Here is a 19881-nt window from a genome sequence, read left to right as displayed (position 1 = left end):
TATTATCCACTTAGTGCTTCTTAACCTTTTACGAATACTATATACCAATTACTGATTCATTTTAATTTTATTTCAGCTTTTTAAAGAGGTACTTTATCTAATATAATTTTAATTTTCACGTTGACATATTTATCCAGCTAGATACAGGAGAGGTAACCCTGTCTTTGCATTTTATTTGGATCACAGTCTGCTTTAATCAAAGTTCTTGTGATATCTCACATGTGTTTTTGACTTACAACTTTACAATGATAATGATTTTGATAAACATTGTGTATTGCCATTCAGCCAAACAATAGGCATGGCAACAGATCTAGATCCATATTACCATGCCCTAGTTAGACGCTAGGTGGGTGTCCTCACCACCAGCTGAATCAGACTTATCGAAACCTAATTGAACTTATATACTTTAGGGCAATAGACTCTAACCCCGCTGGTCCAGACACCCCTATACTGGTGCAACACTGGGTTCTAACTGAACATGTATACCTGCACAAAGAGGTGCTCTTAAAAGTCACGTGGCCTCTGCTGTTTTTTCATTTGAGTATATGAATGGCGTCTCTGCTTTATACTTGTTTTGAAGTTTGTAGATGCTTCTGCCAAGTGGTCTGCATCAGATTGACACAAAGACCACAAAGGTGAACAAAAACGGCGACTCAATCAACAGTGTATTGTCAGACTTCAGATTTGCCTTTCCAGTGGCATTAAATGTTGAAACTGATGTTTCTGTAATTTCATCAACTTGTGGAGTGGCGAGCAGCATTCGAAATGAAAGGGCTCCAGCCTAATGGAGGATTCTGATAGGACAGAATGATGCTTCCTAATCAGAAAAATCAACCATTGGGTTGAAGAGATAGTGCAGTGCCCAATGTATGGAAGGATCACACATCTGAAACACACACACACACACACACACACACACACACACACACACACACACACACACACACACACACACACACACACACACACACACACACACACACACACACACACACACACACACACACACACACACACACACACTGTGGCAAAGTGCTTGGTTGATAGATGGTAAGGGAATTCTGTAGCTCAAACAGGACATAACATTTATAAAAGGAGGGAAGTCATTAAACTTTCATATGGAGAAAAGGGGATCATCACTCTTAATGTGTGTGTGTGTGTGTGTGTCTGAGTGTGTGTGTGTGTGTTGACAGGTTTTTTTACACTGCCATTTGTACCCTCAATACTACTTTATAGAGAATATTGAACTGTTCAACTCCTTGTTATTGGATTTTGTTAGAATTCTAGCTGAACTTTATTTCCTGAAGTTAGCCAGCACTGACACTTTGGCTAATGCATAAACAACATCTACACACTAAAAACCTATACTTCCCTCATATTAACAGTATTTAAAAAAAAACGTCACATCCTCACTATTTCAGATTAGTCTGACACTTTTTCCTCAGTGCTGTGACTAAGTAAAACATCACTCTTAAAAATAAACACTGTCGTAGGCTACAATGTAAATTTAATATGCTGTTCAAAACTACACTCATACGTACTTTTTATTGATTAAGGATTTAAACCAAACAGATGATTTAACACCTTTTTCTTATAATGAACCCTTTAACTTTCCTCTTGTGTTACTGTGCAATAACTGTGGATGGGCTCTATGCATGTTATGTGAGTTGTTATTCCACTTCAATAATAAAACTATAATAAATCAGGAGGGAACTCAGCGGAGTGCACAGCTCCACCAAGGCCCCAAAAGTCCAGTACCAGGTCCACACCAATATTTAATGGGATATTTCCTGACCGACATCTCATCCCTCCACCGGGTTTACTGGTAACCCGTCAAGTATTTGTTGTTTTTATGTGTAATCCTGCGAATAAACAAACTATTGTATATTTCTGCTTGATAACTTTGATGTTTTCTTGTTTTTACTAGTCCTCTTTCTGAATCACTTTGTAAACGGCCGTTTTGAAAGATGATGGAAATAAGTGATTATTTTAATAAGACACAAACAAACAAACCCATGTGAAACCATAATCTCCTCAACGGCGCGAATAAAGCATGCCAGTTGTGCAAACAATGTACAACTGGCACCTGCCAAACTTAACCACCTCCACACCATTTTCTAAAAGTAAACGTACCTCATCCCAACAATGCATATTGTCTGATGGACTGATGTGACAGACACGCGCGGGCTGACTCTAACCATTCAAGCTTTTCTTTTCCGACCTTCAGTGCTTATTATTTACTTTCCATAACAGTTGTATTAAATTCTATTCTGAGTCAGCTGTATACGTGAATATAAAGTTGTTTTGCTCCACAGGCCACTCAGCGTGTCCTTACAAGGGGGACTGAGTTCCCTTGATGAATTTAGGATGGTGCTGAACTGGCAGAATGGGTACAGCAACTTTTATGCGAACACAAACAAGCTCTGCATGGCTGCACCTACCCACAGGCTGAACTCTCCTCTCACTCATATCTGTACACTGCAATCCACTCGTCTAACCCCAGCAAACCTCAGACTGGCTGTGGTTGCAGTGACTCTTGAAAGGTGCTCAGCAGTAAGTTATGAATTAAGGAAGCATGCGGCCGAGTTTGTCTTTTCATCCTCACAAATATCGCTACCCAACATTAATGGCTATGGTGTTTTTTGGGAGGGGTCCAACCATCCTAGCAGTGGCATATCGGGGAGAAGTCACATTAGTCTTCGCTGTAATGGAGATTTGAAAACACCAAAAGTGTAGTCCTGCTGAGAAATGCATCCAATACGAAAGAGCTAACATCAGTCATTTATAAAGGAAACAAATTATTTAATTTCACTTTAGCTGGAGGAATCTCGTTTTTTTCTTTATGCTAACAATCGAACTGAACTAGTCTTCTCCTTATCTTGTAATAATGAAGTAACAAATAATTTGTCTTCCATAGTTGATCTGAGGCTTCACATCAAACATTGGCAAACACACACACATGCAATCTTACTACAGATCCTTTCCTTTTACTGCATCTTCAAATGATTCTTAACAATTCAAGTCCAATATTTCAATTAGTACCTCCGCTGAGGTTATGGTAAATGGTTTTGTATTTATATAGTCTTGATGACCACTCAAAGGTCTTTACAGTACAGTTTTACATTCACCCATCCACACTCATTCATACAGTGCATCTATTAGCAGCACTTTCTTCATGGGAAGCAGTTCGGGGTTTAGCAACTTGCCGAAGGACAGTTCGGCATGCAGACTGGGGATTGAACTGCCGACCTTCAGGTTTGAGGACGATCGCTCTACCCCTCAGCCACACCTTTTTGCATATGCCTTTGTTTGTTTGTTTGATTATTTTGGTGCAGATCAAGATTAGGGGGCGGATCCAGGATTGTATTGTTCTCTTTCTTTAAAATAAAAAATTGGTTGTATTTCAACATCTTACTAGATTTCTCAGAGAATAATTCATAGATTTTTTTTTTTCTAAATCCACATCTACTGAATTTAAAGTTGGGGAGTGTGGTTCTGGATATTAAGATGAAAATCATATTTTGTTTAAAATTTAACTACGTTCAGTCTCCACCCATGTCCCTAAGCACCAGAATGATGTGATTCGTACTGAGGATGGTCTTCACAGTTAACATCTTAACTTAAATACTGACAAACAGTTTGTATCAAGGGAGAGCAGATGAGTGAAGATTATGGTTGGGGTGTCCCTTTAATTGACCTGCAGTGGAAATCTCAGCTCAGTCCATTTTCACAGTGTGCAAACACAGACATTTCTCTGTAAGAGAGATTAAATGAACACAAACACACGGCTGCTGCCATGCTGTTAGCTTTGTGCTGAGACATCAGCAGTCACCAGTAACCATATATTGATCTGCATTCAAAGAGCACTTAGCGGGGAGTGCTGCAGGACTGTAGGAGAGAGGGATGGGTGGTGAAAGGTAAGGATGAAACAAGATGAGGGGGAGGGAGGAGGAGATGAAATAGGAAACAAAAAGGCTGGGTGGAAATTGACAACTGCTATTAGAAACTGTGGATATAATGCACACACACGTCTTTGTAAAGGGAGGTTGTTTTGCTGCTTTAAGTGCCCTGGAGGCATGTCTGACAAAGGAAGTAGAGCTACACAGCATCTGTTGACAGCTGTGTTGTGGGTGAAGCCAGGAATGCAGTGACGAGGTTGGGCTGATTACAAACAATGAGCTGAACAGGTATAAACCACTAATAATCAATGACCTTTCAAACAGTTTAACCCGAGCACTAAAGCCAATTGGTTTGCATTAAGATCAACAAAACACCCCGTTCCCTGGATGCCCAACCTCATATAAAGGGAAGCACTGCATGGGTCAATAAGATTTTAATAAAAGTCTCATTGGATGGTATATTGAAGTGCCATATCAAATAAATTCCTCTGTTGTTGTACTGATGGAGTTAGTGCTGAGGAAATAGCTATTGCAGCCACTTTACTATGTGCGCCATCAAAACACAGTGCAGGTTTAACCCCTCTTCCATCAGCCAGACACCCCCTCAGTGCCCCTACATCGTCATGGAGCTCTCTGGACCCTGCCATTCCCACCAGTCCACCAAGAGGCCCTCAGTCGCCCTGCCTCCAGTCATCTGATCATGCTCCTCTGCACACAACGTTCCACCGATCTCTAATTTAACCTCAGCTGTAGACTTCGACAGGACGAAGTCTACAGCCCCCGCTCAGCTACAAGATTCATCACATCCATGAAAACAATATTCTGTTGCCCTTCCGATTGTAGGGCGAATAACAAGAAGGGGACACAAATGTGTTCAGAGGAGGCAGAAATATGGGACTCCACGTTCTCCCAACAAAGTTGCTCAGCGGAAAAAGGCTTTGACCTGCATGTTTGGCCCAAAGTGCATGAGTAGAGTCCTTTAGAGAGGTCGACATTTGCGTTGGTCGGCACAAGATGAAATTATTCAATGCCACGGCTCTCCTGGACTTCACAATTATTACTGGAAGTGAATCAAATTCGACAGTTTGTGAAGCTCTGAAAAATCTATTGACCATTTACAGCCGCAGGAAGAGGGGTTTTGACCCGGTGAGCATCACCGGGTCAGAAAATTGCAATATCTTCTGTCGCCAAAACTGACAGTCCAACTTAGTTTCCCTTGCTGCAGTTTTCTGGATTATTGCCGGTGTAGGCGTTTCCCTACTCTGGATGACTTTGCTGACTCTCATATCAGCAAGAGAGAGGGACAGACTGAAAAGAATAACTACTACTGATCTGCACTCTGTTTGGTAATGAGATGTTATCTCTACTTTTTTCCGTCTGTCTCTATTAGATGGGTAGCTAACACTAGCCAGCCATGTCATGTTGATGTTGTGTCAAGAGAGAAGCAGCCGGAGCAGATGGATCAATATGTGGATATTTAATCTCAGTTTTTGTCAAACAGGATTATTAAATTGAATTTTTATGTTCTCCTTTGTTGAAAGATCTGACAACATTACACGGATTGTGTCTGTATTTTTGGAATGTGCATAACAACTATACCTCTTTTGTTTTTCTTTTTGAAAGCTTTTAAGAATGTTTGGTTTACATTTATAACCTTACAGTTTTTATGGGTTTGATTTTTATTTTGGATACGTTTGATTTGATTAGATTTTTACTGCTTTGTGTTTGATGTAACTAATGTCTGTCTGTTATTGTTATTTATTTTTACTTTTTACTTCTTGTTGTTGAGCACTTTGTATTATTGTTGAGAAAAGTGCTACATAATATATAATGTTTGAGATTATTACCATTTTTATTATTATAACAAAGACAGCCTTGCAGGTAGTGCAGGTCTATTACTTTTCTTTCCCCACGGTCTGACACTTTAAGTCTGACAAAATGTGATGTTTGAAAAACAAGAAGTAACAAAAGATTTCAAGCTTGAAACAAAAACAGACACATCTATTTTTATCATATTCCTATCTATTTTTATATCTATCTTTGGACTTATCTGCCAGCCCTACCTCTTGAAACCTTTGGAAACTGTGGATTGCCCCTGTGGATCCATACTTGTTTTGGACAACCTGTTCTGGCTACAATATGTTTCTGCCCCATGCCACCATCACTCTTCATCTAAACTTTACTAAAGGCTCATTTATTAGGGCCCAAGCACTGACAGTGTGCAGGCTCTATTGAAACTGTAGGGATTATTATCACTGCCCACATACCTCCATGTGTCTTTTACATTGGCATGATTGTTAAGCAATGAATCTAGACGGCGACGCTGAGACGAGAGTTTCTGACAACAACAAAGATGGAGACGGTGGATGTTATCATGCTCCTCATAAGAAAAAGGCAAAAGTATTCACCTTGTAAACGAGCAGGGTAACACTGTTTATTACTGTAGTTTTCTAAACAACTTGCAAAGTCTCTCCTCCCCATGATTTCCAGTGGTACTGCTCTGTTTCATCTGTCCATTAATTAATTAAGAATATGGATAGAAGGCTCCATCCGTTTTCTGTATACACATCTGTTGTTGACTATGAATAAGCCTTAAGAGTGTCTCTGTGAGTGTCTCTTCTTTCCTTATTACCCTCGGGCACTTCTGGATAATCTTCAGTTTGCCGTAGATAACAGTTTCCTGTCTGTGTTGCCACTCTGCACCGTCCACACCTTTTCAATGAGTGTTGCTATGCTACTACCTTTTGCTCTTGTCTCTGCCAGCAGCGTTTGACTCTGTTGAAGATGCAGTGCACGTCCAAACATTAGTCACTTGCAGCTAATGAAGCATTAAATGAAACAGAGTGCCCTGATGCCATCCCTGGGTTCAGTTTCTGTGTAGTAGCCTCACATCTCTGTCTTCGCTGCACCGCTCCATTACAGTGGTAAGATGATCCGAGGTGAACACATCCATCACTTTACCTCAATAACCATCAGTGTCACTCTAACAAAAGCGTGCAGTGCTGACAACTCAATCAGAATACTGGAACCAGGCTCAGTGTCGATACAAAACTGGTTTACAATAGATACCAACTAAGTCCAAACAGGAAATACGACCTATTTCATCTTCCAACAAAAGCAAGAGAGTCCCAGCACCTCAAACACCAGGAGGGAGATCCATTCCATGGAACAAGTACTGGAGAACATCTAGAAAAAAGCACTGTACACTCAATGGTCGCTCACTGGTCTGTGTGTCCTGCACCAGATGGGTCAAAAGCAGAGGTTAAATTTCCCTACCTGCATGAGTGTGCCTTTGCATGTCTGTGCATGTGTTTGGGACAAATAAATGCATCTTAATGTTAATCTTAATCTTAATAGACAACTGAATTAAATAATGGTGTGCTACGTGTCTGCTAGGAAGAAATAACCTAATAGTAATCAATGTCAATCAAATTAATATTCTAAACCGAATCATTAACTATATCAAATACATTGGGACTGCAATAATGTTTAATCTCTGGAAACATGTAACTTTTAAATTGTCTGAACACATAGTGTAGCAGTGCCTGTAGGCGCAGGTTTACTACTCTGAACACACATCACACTGATTGAAGAGTAACTTATTTGAAGCCAATTTTTGTATTTATTTAATCATTATTTACTAAATTCAACATCACGTTTGTTATCAAAGAATTGTGTTAACAGTTATCAGGTTTCTGTATACTTTGTGGACATTCAATGTCCAATCACATAGTTTGCTCTGGATTATTAGTAAAATATGAAATAGTTTTAGCTCATGTAAGAAAATATTCTCAAATGTATGAAAACCATGGATGTATTGTCTTTGGATCCTTTGGACAACTCATTAGAGCAGCAACCGAGTCTCAGTGTGTTGCTGCACATGTTTTGTAGATCAGGACTGATGTTAGTTATTACTGCCTGCTGGGTGGATGTCCCCATTCACTGAATTATGAATGTTTAACTGTCCTTCAAATAAACTGCAACTGTGCGTGCGTGTGTGTGTGTGTGTGTGTGTGTGTGTGTGTTAATGGCTGAAATTTTAGATTTGGTTTGTGGAATAATGTCTCGATCAGCAATTGTGATGAGTTGCAAATTAAGTGGTTAAATCTTTAATGGAAAAATGTCAAATATATATATATGATGATGCTGTGATTTTTACTGGGATCTGTCAAAACCAAATGTTCCTCCAGATCTAGATGACATGGTTTATACTCGGAGGCATCGCTGAAACACTCACTCATCATGGTATGCTCTCACACTTCTTGCCTTCAAAGAAAATGCAGCGACAGTGATTTGAATACTGCAATTGGCCATATTGTGGCTTGTATTGTATTTCCATTCATAGTTTTGTCTATAAAATAGAGAATTGTGTAAAAAAAATTAAATGCTGGTGTTTTAAGTCAAATGTTTTTTTTGTCCCATTCGTATTCAAAGTTGTGTTTTTTGCTCATAAAAATATGATTATTTGAACAAATCTCAAATTTTGTTTTTATTAGCTCAATGTTGTACTCATCCTGTTCTGTTGTTTATTTTGGAAAACTACATAAAACAAATATTTTAACAGTTATGCTATTAAATGCTGATTATAAAAAACGGAAATATTCCCATTAACACATCAACTAATGTGATATTTAAAAAAGACATACATTTGTGCAACAGGACAACTGGACTGAACCTTTGGCCAACATCTTTAAATCCAATACTAAGGTTGAAAAACAAAGGCACTATGCCTATAAATCATCAGATGAAATGTCTCTGCCTATCCTAATCTATCAGCTGCAACCAATTTCCTTCAGCCAGTATGAGGAGGAATGAGATGTGAAAACAGAGCAGCACCTCACTCTGCAGGTCATGGCTCAGAAGCTACCACATGCTGAAACTGTGACTGGTGGCCTGTTGGGGGCCAGCCTGTACAGTTACCTGCAACCTCCACTGCAATGGCTCTGTCCCTACAGCAGAGACGTATTGAAACCCCAGTATCAAACACAACCTATCCATTTCAGCTGTTTATCTGGGTCTTTTCCACAGCCACGTCTGCAGGTGCTCCATCACAAGTGTATTGAACCATCTATATGTAATGGGTGTGGCCCGACCAGTGAAACATACCCAGAGGGAGCGATCTGAGAGGCATCTTGACGAAACTGAACTTCAACAATTTCTAAATTAACCCGAATCCTAATCTGAGATGTATCTGCATATCTGAGTACAGACACCCTAAAAGAAAGCTCACAGTGGCAGCATGTATCAGATATGTTTGTGTTTCACTCGGCACCCACAGCTCATCACCTTCAGTGAGCAGTGGAACGGAAATTCACAGCTTTGTTCATCACAACAGTCCAGTAGCATGTGTGCAGAGCTACTGTTGCTGTATATCTAAACGTGACACTGTCCATTTCTATTCAGAAAGAGCATGAGAGCAGAAGAAAATGTTCAGTAAAGAAAAACTCTACCTCAGCAAGTTCTATCTCAGTTAGTGCTACCAAATGCTCCGCTGTGATCACCAGCTATAGCCTCGGTTTCTGCTGCTTGCCATTGGCCCTTGGTGTGCAATGAGTTAATTTGTAGCATGGTAAATGTGGTTTACAGTGATTTAATCTGAGTTGAAAACAGTTAATTCATCTGTCATGTACAGTGTGTTAATCATTGGCAAACAGTAGGTTAATCTGCGATGAACAGTTGATGTAGAGTGTCATGATCTTTGGCATGCGGTGGGGTAATAGGTGGTGTTCTATGGGTCAATCAATGGTATACAGACTCTTAATCTGTGGTGTACAATGGATTATTAGGTGGTGTACAATGGGTCAATTAATGGCATTCAGTGGATTAATCTGTGGTATACAGTGGTTTAATCTGTGGCATTTAGTGGGTTAATCTGTTAAATACAATGGACTTATTTGTGGGGTATAGTGAGTAAATCTGTGGCATACAGTGGGTTATTCTGACGTGTACAGTCAGTTAATCTGTGGGGTACGGTGATTTAATCTAAGGTGTACAGTGAATTAATCTGTGGTGTACAGTGAGTTAATCTGTGGTATACAGTGGGTTATTCTGAGGTGTACAGTCAATTAATCTGTGGGGTACGGTGATTTAATCTGAGGTGTACAGTGAATTAATCTGTGGTGTACAGTGAGTTAATCTGTGGTATACAGTGGGTTATTCTGAGGTGTACAGTCAGTTAATCTGTGGGGTACGGTGATTTAATCTGTGGTATACAGTAGTTTAACCTGTGGTGTACAGTGAGTCTGGTGTACAGAGGTTGATAAAAAGTGTGCTACTGAACCCAAACAATGAGCTCAGGGGATTTGCGGTTTCAATATAATAATAATTCCTTCCACATTACAAACAGTCAGTTGATCCATTGTTAACATTAAACAACGAATTGATGAGATGACTGTATGAGGAGGTCCCATCCTATTTAAAGTCAAGTCGTGCTGCACTAACATCATTGGATCGAGATTTCTTTGCTGTCAAGATATGAGAAACGAGAGGAGCTGCACTGGAAACAACGGGATCATCTCAGAAACCCCACAAACTCCTCTTCAGAGATACATGACATATTCATCTGGGGGAGCGAGCTGAGTGTCCGCCCCCTTCCTTTAAAAAGTAAATACTAGGGTGCAGTGGATTCACGTGCGATTCCTCACGTGACTTTGAATGAAACACCAGCTCCTCCAAATCCCCCATCAGTCTCCACTTCCACATGTGACTGACATGTTGGAAGGAACCCACACGCGCCGCGGCGTTTGCTCCTGCGGATGGGAGAGGAGCAGCTGCGACAGGCATCACGCAGCCAGCCCGCACCGCACTGCGCCCCGCATCCACCCAACACACACCAGCTGCCTCACGCATGTCTGCACGCTACCCAAGTGCTCCATCCGAGAGAGGGACCGCAGCTCGCACAGCCTCTCCCCTCAAACACACGCACACGCACACACACACACACCTCTGCCATGTCCTTACGATGCGGACCCGCTGACCAATGACCACAGGAGCTGTCATCCTTAATGCGGTAAACTCCCTGCCCGCACACACACACACTCGCTCGCTCACACACAAACACACACACACACACACACACACACACACACACACACAGAGACAGCCCAGTAGAAAGACGCAGTGACACCTCGCAGCGGCACCGGGCACTGGAGGAGCGACAGCCGCACTTACAGTCCGCAGGAACTGGATCTCATCCTCGCCTTCTCCTCCCTCGGCCATGGTTCTCTGTAACACAGATGCGCGCGGTGTCTCTGCGGTGGAGTCCAGGCTCGAGTCTGTGAGCCTCCCGACGGAAAAACCCAGCGCACCGTTGAGCTCGCTCCCTCATTGGATGGCGCGCGCTGACCGAGGGAGGAGCCGCACAGGTGTGAGCGAGGGGGAGGATGCGTGCGCGCGCGAGCCGATGTACCCCCCCCCCCCCAAGCGTTTGTGACTGTGGAAGTTGAAATTGAAATCAGTCTACAGAAAAAAAAAGAATCAACAGAAGAATATACGGAAGCGTATTGCATTCACTTTTATTTTTAATTTTTTGGGGCATTTGTCTCGGAATTTCCGAGATAAGTCTCCCACAAAAACAGAATCATTTTTTTGTGAAGTGAAGGTAATAAGCTGTAGAAGAAAGCTTATTTTAAGTACATATTTAGGGTGTTTTTTTTCTCACTTTCTGTATGTCCTATAGCGACCATTATATGATGCAAATTAGGCGATGACGTCATTTAGCGACATCTAGCGACTTTTAGGACAGCCAATAGCTCAACAGAAGAATATACGGAAGCGTATTGCATTCACTTTTATTTTTAATTTTTTGGGGGCATTTGTCTCGGAATTTCCGAGATAAGTCTCCCACAAAAACAGAATCATTTTTTTGTGAAGTGAAGGTAATAAGCTGTAGAAGAAAGCTTATTTTAAGTACATATTTAGGGTGTTTTTTTTCTCACTTTCTGTATGTCCTATAGCGACCATTATATGATGCAAATTAGGCGATGACGTCATTTAGCGACATCTAGCGACTTTTAGGACAGCCAATAGCTACTTTCCTTACTGAGGAGTTGGCAACACTGAGCCTTATTCATTAATCGTGTGCAAGTCGCTTCCAGCCACACATACAAACACACTCACAAGACCACAACGTTGCAATTACAACTTTATTAACATCACAGACACTGTATCAGCAAACAAACGCAAACTATGGACAAGTTTCTGATTCGTAAAATGCGCCAGTTGGGAAGAAGCCAAAGCTTTGCAAATATGACGAGAGCTATTTGCAGTTTGGTTTCACTGTCAATGGCACGACTAAGCAACGTCCTCAGTGTGTTTTGTGTGCCGAGGTGCTGGCAAATGAAAGCACCTCATGAATCATTGAGTTCAGTCTCTTCATCGATGCAAAGTCCACATCGTGATGCATCTAAGACATTTCCAGACCTCTACTGTGAAAAGTGGTGAAACTGAACCCTTTCAGGACCCTGAAAAAAACGTATGAAAAACAAAACTTGCTCTGCCAGAGTGTCTCTTTTGGCTCATTTTGCTGGTTCCATGCCCGGATAAAGGAGGGGGGTTGGACGTAGAGCTAGCAATGCCGCGCCACTTAACAGTGCGGCGCACATCAGCCTGCGGCTCACATCATCATCACTGCACATCATCCTGCGGGCAAACATCATCTTGCGGCGCACATCGTCACCGCACATCATCCTGGGGCGCACATCTGTGCACATCGTCGTGCTGTGCACATTATCATGCGGCACACATCATCCTGCAGCGCACTTCATCCTGCGGCGCACATCATCATGCGGTGCATATCATCCTGCTGCCAACATCGTCCTGCAGCGCACATCCTCCTGCGGTGCACATCGTCCTTTGGCACACATCATCCTGTGGCCAGGGCCGGCCCTAGCACATTTGGCGCTCTAGGCAAGCTTCACTCCTGGCGCCCAGGAGTGAAGCTACATTAATTGAATGTATGTTTTAAGTGCATAAAACATACATTCAATTATTATGGTGTCTCTTTCCTCCAAACATCTTAATATGCATCATCACTCATAAAGTAATATAAACATTTACTATATAGACCTATTGAACATTAGCTTATAACTGGTCTTTATAAGGCACAATAACAATACATGACTTACAGAGTCTGTGTGTGTCGGAGCTGAACTACACACTCTAAAGTAAACAGTATACTATCGCGACCCGCCTGCAAGACGACGCGCAGGTAAAATAAACAGCTATACAGGCGAATGTAGCCCCGCCCACCTAGTGCGCGAATGTCTCCCCTCACTGCCCAGCAGAGTTTTTCAGTTTTACCAGTCTAAGTAACTCTAAGTAGATAATCAAAACAACATCAACACGTCTCAATGACACCCATGGTGATCAAGCGAGGCTTTAGGAGCTAACGTAGGTGACTCTCACCCACTACTAACCTGTAGAATACAGGATGAATGCAGCAGCAGTAACGACACGGAGCATTCAGTTCCTCACCCAGACTGCACCTGACAGGACCGGGTGCAACTGCTCCCGTGCCAAACGTTCCACCTGAGTGCTGCTGTAATTTACTGATTTCTCTAATGAAACTACTTAAATTACTGTCAGAGTAATTAAATACAATATTTTTGGCCATACCACATAGACAAGGGGGCGCAAATTTTTTTTATTTTATTTTATTTTATTTTTTGCTCGGCGCAGTTTTTGGCGCCCCCCTCTGAGTGGCGCCCTAGGCAACCGCCTATGTCGCCTGTAGGAAAGACCGGCCCTGCCTGTGGCGCACATCATCCTGCAGCATATATCACCATCACCGCACCCTGGGGCACACAGCGGCGCACATAGTCCTGCGGCACACATCATCGTGGGGAAACCTTCATCCTGAGCTCCTCCTGTGGCGCACATCGTCCTGCAGACCACATCAACGTGCGGTGCACATCATCTTGCAGCGCACATCATCCTGCAGTGCACATCATCACCAAACATCATCCTGCGGCGCACATCATCACCGCACATCATCTTGTGGCAGACATCATTCTGCGGTGCACATCATCACCGCATATCATCCTGCAGTGCACATCATCATCACTGCACATCATCCTGCGGCGCACTTCATCACCGCACATCATCTTGTGGGGCACAACTTCCTGGGGCGCACATCTGCGCACATCGTCCTGCGGTGCACATCATCATGCGGCGCACATCATCCTGCAGCGCACTTCATCCTGCGGCGCACATCATCATGCGGTGCACATCATCATGCGGTGCACATCGTCCTGCGGCCAACATCGTCCTGCGGTGCACATTGTCCTGCTGCACACATCATCCTGTGGCGCACATCGTCCTGCTGCGCACATCATCCTGCTGCGCACATCATCCTGCAGCCCAGATCATCCTTGAGCGCACAGCGGCACACATAGTCCTGCGGCACACATCATTGTGGGGAAACCTTCATCCTGTGGCGCAGCTCCTCCTGTGGCGCACATAGACATGCGGTGCACATCATCCTGCAGCGCACATCATCCTGCGGTGCACATCATCCTGGGGCGCACATCCGCGCACATCATCCTGCAGTGCACATCATCCTGCATTGCACATCATCATCACCGCACATCATCTTGTCACGCACATCATCCTGCTGCGCACATCATCACCAAACATCATCCTGCGGCGCACATCATCACCGCACATCATCGTGTGGCAGACATCATCCTGCGGTGCACATCATCACCGCATATCATCCTGCAGCGCACATCATCCTGCGCGCACATCATCCTGCAGCGCACATCATCTTGCCACGCACATCATCCTGCTGCGCACATCATCCTGAGGCACATATCATCATCAGCGCACATCGGCGCACATCGCCCTGCAGCACACATTGTCCTGCAGCGCACAGCATCATACAGTGCACTTCTTCCTGCAGTGCACTTCATCCTGCCGCGCACATCATCGTGGGCAGACATCATCCTGCAGCGTACATCATCACCGCACATTATCCTACAGTATATCATCCTGCGGTGCACATCATTTGTGGCGCACATCGTCCTGTGGCGCATGCGGTGCACATCATCCTTCGGCGCATATCATCATCACTGCACGTTATTCTGGGGCGCACATCGGCGCACATCGAAGATCATCCTGCATGGCACATCATCTGCTCACATAGTCCTGCAGCGCACTTCATCCTGCGGCGCACCTCGTCCTGCTGCGCACATCGTCCTGAGGCGCACATCAACGTGCAGTGCACATTATCCTGCAGCGCACATCTTCTTGCGGCGCACAGAAACAGAAAGTTTTACCGTTGTCAACTGAAATCTGAGTATTTAAAGTTACATCTGCATTTTAAGAGCAGCTGTTAAAGTAGCGTCTCCTAATGCTCTTTATTCAGAGTGACGTGTTGATGTGTTGTAACGTGTTACAGTGAAAACTAAACTTGTCCGCCATCTTCAGTGTTTACAACGTTAATCTCAGGCAGAATTATTGTATTAAATATAAATAAGTTATAGAAAGTGTAACTTTACAAGAATAGAGTCTCGTAGAGAACCTGAGGCTGATGTCCACCACATATTTCCTAAGCTGAAATGATTATGATCTGATGAACTTTGAAGTAAAACACCTTTATTTTTACCATGTAAAAGTCTTTTAAGTTAACCTGGCACATGTAAGACTTTACATATCTGTGTATTTGTGTTGAATGTTCCTCTAGGATGTCCAACATGAGACACAACTGGAATCCAACCAGGCTGAACCCTGAGTCATCACTTCAACAGTGACTCCAGGTAAAGACCTGTTTTCATTACTTACAAACGATCAAAGCAAAGTATTGCAAATTATACATAATGGATTAAATAATATATGCAATACTTTTAATGTGGTAGAACTCCATACTGTACATTCATTGTCTTGGTAGTGCACAGTTTAATCCAAAAGCATATTCAAGTACATAGCTGATATCCACAGAAAATAAGGATACACACTTTGTTCATAAGTAACACTTCCTCTGCAATAATGTCATACTTTTCTGTTTCCTATCATTTTATTAGGGACGGACTAGACAAATTTTTAACCAACCATAATAAATATAGAAATTAACTCTAATATCCATGACACTTAGCATTGAGACAGTTCTAAACAGTTGCAGGCCATCTTTAGTTAAGGGAGGAAAATATGAAGCTGGTGCAGTCGTCCTCATGTGATCAGCCTGAAGCTGCCGATCTCCACCATGTTGCTGTTGAGGACATCAAATGCTGAAGTGCTTCATCTAATGAAGCCAGGAACTATGAGGAGTCAGCACCGGCAAGAAGATGCCAGGGGAACGCCTCCTAGTAGCCTCATTCTCACTCTGCAGAAACCAATGGGAGACGTCACGGACCCTCCGTCCATTTATATATACAGTCTATAGTCCTGACCCCATTACCCTTTGGGGAGGTTCCAGGATTTGTTATCTTTAACTTTAACGTTTTGATTTAGTGTTTTTTAACATTTCCCTTGATTTCTCCGAGACTAATTTATTCATAGATATGCACAACTAGAGGTTTTTCAACTCTTGATTTTTAAATTGCAGGAGAGCACAGACATAATGGCAGATTTAACTGGTTTTGAATCGTATATCTTCAGACCACACACTTGTTTTTCTTTAATGTTCACGGGAACATGTTGAATCTACATCTGTGTATGAAAGGTGCTTTATAAATAAAATTGCCTTCCCATTAAGCAACCAGTGGAGTAGCCCTCTGATGACCAATCAAGAGAGTACCAGTTTCAGGCACTTCCACCACGGCTTCACTTTATGAACCCTGAGTCCTTGCCATTTTATATAAACATTCTATGATAATAAGTCAGGTGAGGAGGTTTGAGTACCTTACTGTAGCACATCCTGACACCAAACCGTTCTTCATAGGCTGACTTAACCTTAACAGTAAACTAGACCAGAGGTTTAAAGTAAGAAACACACAGAGATGAGATAAAATTCAAACGATTTATTTTTCATAAAATAATACTGTCATGTCAATAGTGTGTAGCCATTTATCTACTTTACTAGAAAGTAAAACAGCTTCACACAAAATGAGACCAACTGCTGCAGCACATCAGGGCTTTTAAGACATGTGAAATGCAAATTCTTGATTTGTTTTATTTTGTCATATAGACATGTTTCAGGATCCTCGAATAAACAGATATGGATATTCCATTAATCATCATTGATAAAACACGATAACAACAATATTTGGATGTAGATATGAAACTCGTACTTGAGTGTATGAAAATCTGGCTTAAGACAATGAAAAGAAAGAGATTAAAACTTGAAATAAATACAATATATGCCAAGACATGTAAACTTTCTCTCTGAATTACAAATCTGAAACATTTGGGAACTCAATAATATTCATTAACTGTTTGTTTTCTGCTTACATTTGAAGCAACACTTATCTATACTTTAAGCTCCTGACATCGATGCTTTTCAAGTAACAAATGAAAACATTCGTACCACAAAGTATAAAGTATGATTTGTGGATTCTTTGATTAGAAATGTCCTAATTTGAATCTAAATTATTTATCTTTAAAATCCTTTTGCATCCAAAGGAAGAATTTAACACTTTAGGAAACATGTTTGTGCACTTTCTTTCTATGAGTGAGATGAGACGATGGAAATCAGTCCTGAGTGTGTCGTGTGTGAAGCAGGAGCCAGGAAATAGAAAATGATTTGGCAAATGGGAAAATCGATGTGAACGGCATCTCAAGTCGGAACAATTAATCAGAAAGTTGCTAAGATCATATATAATCCAATGAACATCATTTTACAATCAGCTTTAAATAGTAGCTTCTAATGTCCACTACAAACTATATATATGCATAGAAATGTTTTGTCAATACAGGTGTTTTTATGATTAACAAGCATGTTTAAATTAATGTATGTCAGATTTATGTTGTTTACATATTTTTCAATATTCCGACTTCAAAGCACATGATCACTGAACGACTTCACATCTCTTTGAACTGGGACCTTCCGAGTAGCATGTGGATGCTCAGTGAGATCTTCTCATCTCAGAAAAAAAGTCTTAACATGTTGAACCTTTTAAGATAAATATAAAACATATCACAAGAAATGACAGGACTCATTGTGACACTGAGTGTAACTGACATCAGGTCAGGCCGAAGATTAAGAGAGAAAACATTAATGATATCCACAATGAGCAAAATAACTGTGACAAACACATTAGCTTGATCGTGTAGCACTGGTGGAGACAAGAGCTTTGTGAATGTGATGTCAAACTAAGAGATTTTCGACAGCCTATTGCATTACATGAGTAAACCTGATAAAACCACTCCAATAAAACAGAGGAAATTTAATTTAGAGGGGACTTTAAGTTTGTTATGACCTGTTGGCACAGAGAACAGCTTGTGGATCATCATGAAATATGCAGTGACAGTGTGAAATGATAAAGTCTGGTGTGTTTGTGCAGTACGCATGCCAGTAAATGCCAGTGTACGCAGCCACAGTTAGAACCTGTGTGAGATACAATCGTTGGACTGGATCCCTGCTCTGACCTCTCTGTGGTCCAGCTGATGCTGGTGTGGTCACAATCTACACTGCACTGTCATATCCCAGGATAGGAGACAGCCACCTCTCCACCTCCTCCACACTCATCTCTTTCCTCTTGGCGTAGTCCCCCACCTGAAGACAGGGAAAGAGCAGAGAAAATACAAATCTTAGTCACATTACAAATGAAAGGTTCAGTGTGTATAATTTAGTGAGATCTAGTGGTGAAGTTGCATGTTGCAGGTGAATACCCCTCACCTCACCCTCCCCTTCCAAACATGACAGACAACCTGTGGTAGCCTTCAGTTGTCATAAAAACTCAAAAGGTGATTAGTTAGTCCAGTCTGGGCTACTGTAAAAGATTGGCAGCCTCCGTAGAGAGGACCCGCTCCTGATGTAAATAAATAGTTTTAAAATAAAAATGGCCCAATCTAGGGTAAATAATACAATTTTTACAATTTAGATGAAATACAAATTTTCCCCACAAGATTAGTAATATTTCTTAACATGCAGAATAATATTTCATGTTTCTATGGTAAAATACATCTTACCACAGCATGTTATAGCTATAACAAGCTAATTAACAAAGTAATAAAAAATGCCACAAATCATGCCACAGTTATCATTAGGTGTGTTCATATAATTGTCAGGCAAATTCGTAAAGTGGTGTGAACCTTTAAAATTATGCGGAAAAGATGCAAAGAAGAAATGGAGAGAGGGCTTATGAAAAAAATCTTTTGAAATGGGCAAGTTATAATGTTTGCTTTTTTTTTCCTTTTTCTATAGAAGCAGAAACATCTTATCAGTCATGTGAGTTAAATGTTTGCTACCTTAAGAGTTTTTCCAAGTAAAAACTTGAGGATTTTATATTTGGAGCTCATGTCATCTGAGCTATCAGCATTATTCTCATGCAGTGTTCTGCTTCTGAATTATCACTGGGTGCGAAACATCTTCCTCATCATCAGTGGTCTTTGATTTATCTTAATGTCCACGGCTACTGTCGCAAGAACCCTTAACATCAAACAAAACCTTCTGCACGTAACCTGACGCCCTGGTGATGGAACATTATGTTACATTGACAATTACTGTATCTGTCTTTACCCAACACTGCCATAATGAGGTCTAACTGGAAATTATAACATTAAACCCAAGAATTAAAGTACACTCCTGCTTGAGTATCACCATGTTGTATCCTGTCACTTTACATTTTACAATGGTTTATATAGGTACTATATTTTATTTATCATAACATATTTTCAGCTAAATTCATTGATTTTCTTTTCAGATATAGTAACACAACATCACAGCACCAGAGAACTGAGGCACTGTCACTTACACAGATGTTGAATTGTGGGTCCTTCATCAATTAATACAAATCAACCAGTCTGACAGAGCTTAAATATGACGATTACACAACTGTTCCTGGTCTCTCTCCTCTCTCTCCTTTGACCCCCCCACTCTCTCTCC

At 41.6% G+C, this 19881-nt stretch overlaps 1 protein-coding gene across 2 annotated transcripts in view; it reads right to left on the bottom strand.

Moving 5' to 3' along the window:
- Nucleotides 1–16840: 16840 nt before the first annotated feature.
- The window catches only part of mtr (5-methyltetrahydrofolate-homocysteine methyltransferase), a 47753-nt gene continuing 44712 nt past the window's right edge, over nt 16841–19881 (bottom strand). For both annotated transcript variants that reach the window (XM_062413785.1, XM_062413786.1), the window contains one exon: nt 16841–18549. In XM_062413785.1, the coding sequence (XP_062269769.1) occupies nt 18460–18549 (90 nt within the window). In that variant the 3' untranslated portion in view covers nt 16841–18459. The remainder of the gene's footprint in view (nt 18550–19881) is intronic.

This window comes from Platichthys flesus, chromosome 20 (assembly GCF_949316205.1).
Source record: "Platichthys flesus chromosome 20, fPlaFle2.1, whole genome shotgun sequence".
NCBI lineage: Eukaryota > Metazoa > Chordata > Actinopteri > Pleuronectiformes > Pleuronectidae > Platichthys > Platichthys flesus.
The sequence above is the reverse complement of the archived record's forward strand: the minus strand, read 5'-3'. Positions and strand labels throughout refer to the sequence as shown.